A 2,750-nucleotide genomic window follows, 5' to 3' on the forward strand; every position below is an offset into this window, starting at 1 on the left:
TCCGGCCGCTTCGGCCGCGCTCTTCGCCTCTTGTCCCCTCTGCTCGCGTTTCCCCCGTCTTTAGTGTTGCCCTGTTCTTCTTTATAGCTCCTGGCTGCTGCTCCTTGCTGTTCATCTTCTTGATTCTCCGTGCTTTGTTCGCTTTTCTCTCTCCCTCTGTCCTCCACCTTGTCATCTTTTGTGTTTTCGCTGCTGAAATCATCATCTGGGGAGGAAAAAGCAATCACAGACCAAGTTCCAGCCTCGCTCTCTGCTCCAGAAAAGGCACGCAGGGAATTTTTAGATTTATGGGGTGCAGAGGTAAAAATGACAACTACCTTTAAGAGAGTAAACTGTCGTTTCTTCTCCTTTTTCGTTCAGGTCTTCGATGAAGCTTTTGCTCACGTTGTCTAAAGCCTGAAAGGGATATGGCCTATCAATAAAAGCTCCAGAAATGCAGTTATTACCTGAGTTTTTCCTTTCTTTTGATTTCTGCTATCATTATCTGGTCTTTCCTACCATAAAACTCTCTGCAACAATATCCTTCCTTTCTCCCTGCAGTGGTTACTACCTCTTAGTATCCCTCATCCAGTGCCTCCTGCCCTGAAGATTCCGTCTCTCTCGCACTGTCACTTCTCTTCTGGCAGGAGAACAGGCTCCGCCTGAGCTGTGGACGCCCGTGAGGGATCGCCAAAGAGGTAGGTGTCTGGGCTGGGACCGTTGCCTGGCAAGCCGTGTGCGGTCCCATCACCCACAACCCACGGTCGGGTCAGTGAAGGCTGGCTACCAGAACACGCAGGCTGCTTTACCGTGGGTCACCGGCCATGCCCAAATGTTCTTCCGTGGTCTGACGCGAAGTGGTTTCTCTGGGACATTTTGGAGAGGCCAGAAAAGGGTGAGCTGTGATCAGCAGCTGATAGCAACTGCGCACAGAGAAGGCACCGCTGTACTCTGTGTGTGAAATCCTTGCCCCCATGGAGGTCAAAAGAAAATTTTCCCTTGACCTGAGCAAGGTTTCGGCTTCATCCTTTTATATGTTGGACTGATTGATAACCTCGGGTTAAGTTTTCTGAGCCAGAAGGTTTCCTAACTTTTAATATGTAAACCGCCTCAGAGGCTGCGTTTCCCCCTCTTAACACACCAGCTGCGCGGTGATGCTTTCTGAGTTCACAGGACACCAGGCAAGAGTCACAGCTCACTTACTGATGCTGCCCCAGGCTTCTCTCCTCTTTGCAACAACCCACTTACAATAATGATGGCCTTTTGAGCTGCTTCGTTGTGAGTAAGCTTTGCCTTCTCGAGTGCTTTTTCAAAGGTCACGATTGCAGACTGGTAATCCTTTAATTTTACTGTAAGAGACAAACGAAAACATCTATTTTAACCCAGGATCAAGAGTACAACAACAGTTAATCGAGCAAGTCTCCGATGAGAGGTCTTGATCCGAACAGTTACTTTGGCTGCTAAATGTTTTCAGCGGGATGCTGAACGGACAAGGCTGTCTCCATCCTTAGAGCAAAATTTGAACTAACGCCTTTACCTTGCGCTTGTGCCACTAGAACAGCAGCATGGAGTTGCCACTCAACGTCTCCCTCTTCATCTGCTGACTGCAGGGACTTCTGTCCGTAGTTTTGGGCTGCTTCAGCTTTATTCAGCTCGAGGTAACATCGGCCAATTTCGTGGAACAGCCAGGTCTTCTCCAGGCTGGATTTTGCCATCGGAATCTTCTCTTCCCAGCTTCGAGCAGAGAGTAAGACAGACAGGCGTTTACTGAACCTCACTCGGTGCAGCTATAATTTCAACCACTGATTTCATAAACAAAGGGTTCCAGGTACTGTTGGTATGAACAATTCCACAGCCCCCCTTGCTAGCAGCGTGAATAAACAAACTGAAAAGGCATAATCTATTTAATTCAAAATACAACCTTAGGCCTTTTCCGTTACTAATTTTACGTACGTGTCAATAGCTTGCTGGAATTTGCCAATTCTGGCATAAACTCTGCCGATGTTATCGAGGGCTCTGGATACGGCACCTGGCAGATCGCTGCGTTGAAAAGAAAAAGAAATCGTAGTAAGTGAGAGAGTCTCGTTCCCGGTACAGCCTCAGCCGTGTTCGTTCTCTCTGGTGCCCTGCCTGACTTCAGGCGAAGCGCTGCGCAGCGGAGGCGAAGGGCCGACGCCGGACCGAAAGTCACCAAAATCGAGGTAGGGCTTTGATTTCACCCACAGCTCTTGCAGCTGACGCCCCGTAAGGCACAGGGGGAAATGGTTGTTTTGCATGTGATTATTCTTTTTTGGCGCAAATCTGGCAGTCCTTGTGAAAGCCTTTCCCCTTTTCCTTGCCTCAGTTTCCCTTCGTCGCCCTGTGGGTCCCGCGGAGTCCCCCACCAGCTCCTCGCTCCCTGAGACCCACGGGTGATCTCTGCCCAGGGAAGACCCCACCCCGCAGGTGGCTCGGGAGGGGGGGGAGCGGCGCCGCCCCCTCCGCTCTGCGGGAGCCTTCGCCCCACCCGGGGGGCGGCAGCAGGCCTGACGTCACGTAACCTGCGGGTCTTACGTCACGCAGCCTGCGGACCCACGCTCCCAGTGAAGGGGCTGCCCCGAGGGGAGCGGGGCGATGGCCGTGTCCCCGAACGGCCGCCAGGGGGCGCAGCGCCCCCGCTCATCGCCGCGTTTCCGGCCCTCACGTGTGACTTCACGTGTGACGTCACGTGGGGGGGCTGAAGGACGGCTGACGTCAGGGATCTGCTTCCTGCCCCCCCGCCCCTGGTTCGG

General features: G+C 52.7%; 1 protein-coding gene across 1 annotated transcript in view; it reads right to left on the bottom strand.

Annotated features, from left to right (window-relative positions):
• Positions 1 to 47: 47 nt before the first annotated feature.
• TTC25 (tetratricopeptide repeat domain 25) overlaps positions 48 to 2,750 on the bottom strand; it is a gene marked incomplete at both ends in the record, with an annotated part of 9,573 nt that continues 6,870 nt past the window's right edge. The window contains 5 exons of the mRNA XM_009709870.1: positions 48 to 205; positions 318 to 396; positions 1,228 to 1,328; positions 1,517 to 1,713; positions 1,933 to 2,019. Of these exons, the coding sequence (XP_009708172.1) occupies positions 48 to 205; positions 318 to 396; positions 1,228 to 1,328; positions 1,517 to 1,713; positions 1,933 to 2,019 (622 nt within the window). The remainder of the gene's footprint in view (positions 206 to 317; positions 397 to 1,227; positions 1,329 to 1,516; positions 1,714 to 1,932; positions 2,020 to 2,750) is intronic.

The sequence above is a fragment of the Cariama cristata genome, unplaced genomic scaffold, assembly GCF_000690535.1.
Source record: "Cariama cristata isolate BGI_N322 unplaced genomic scaffold, ASM69053v1 scaffold24480, whole genome shotgun sequence".
Lineage (NCBI taxonomy): Eukaryota > Metazoa > Chordata > Aves > Cariamiformes > Cariamidae > Cariama > Cariama cristata.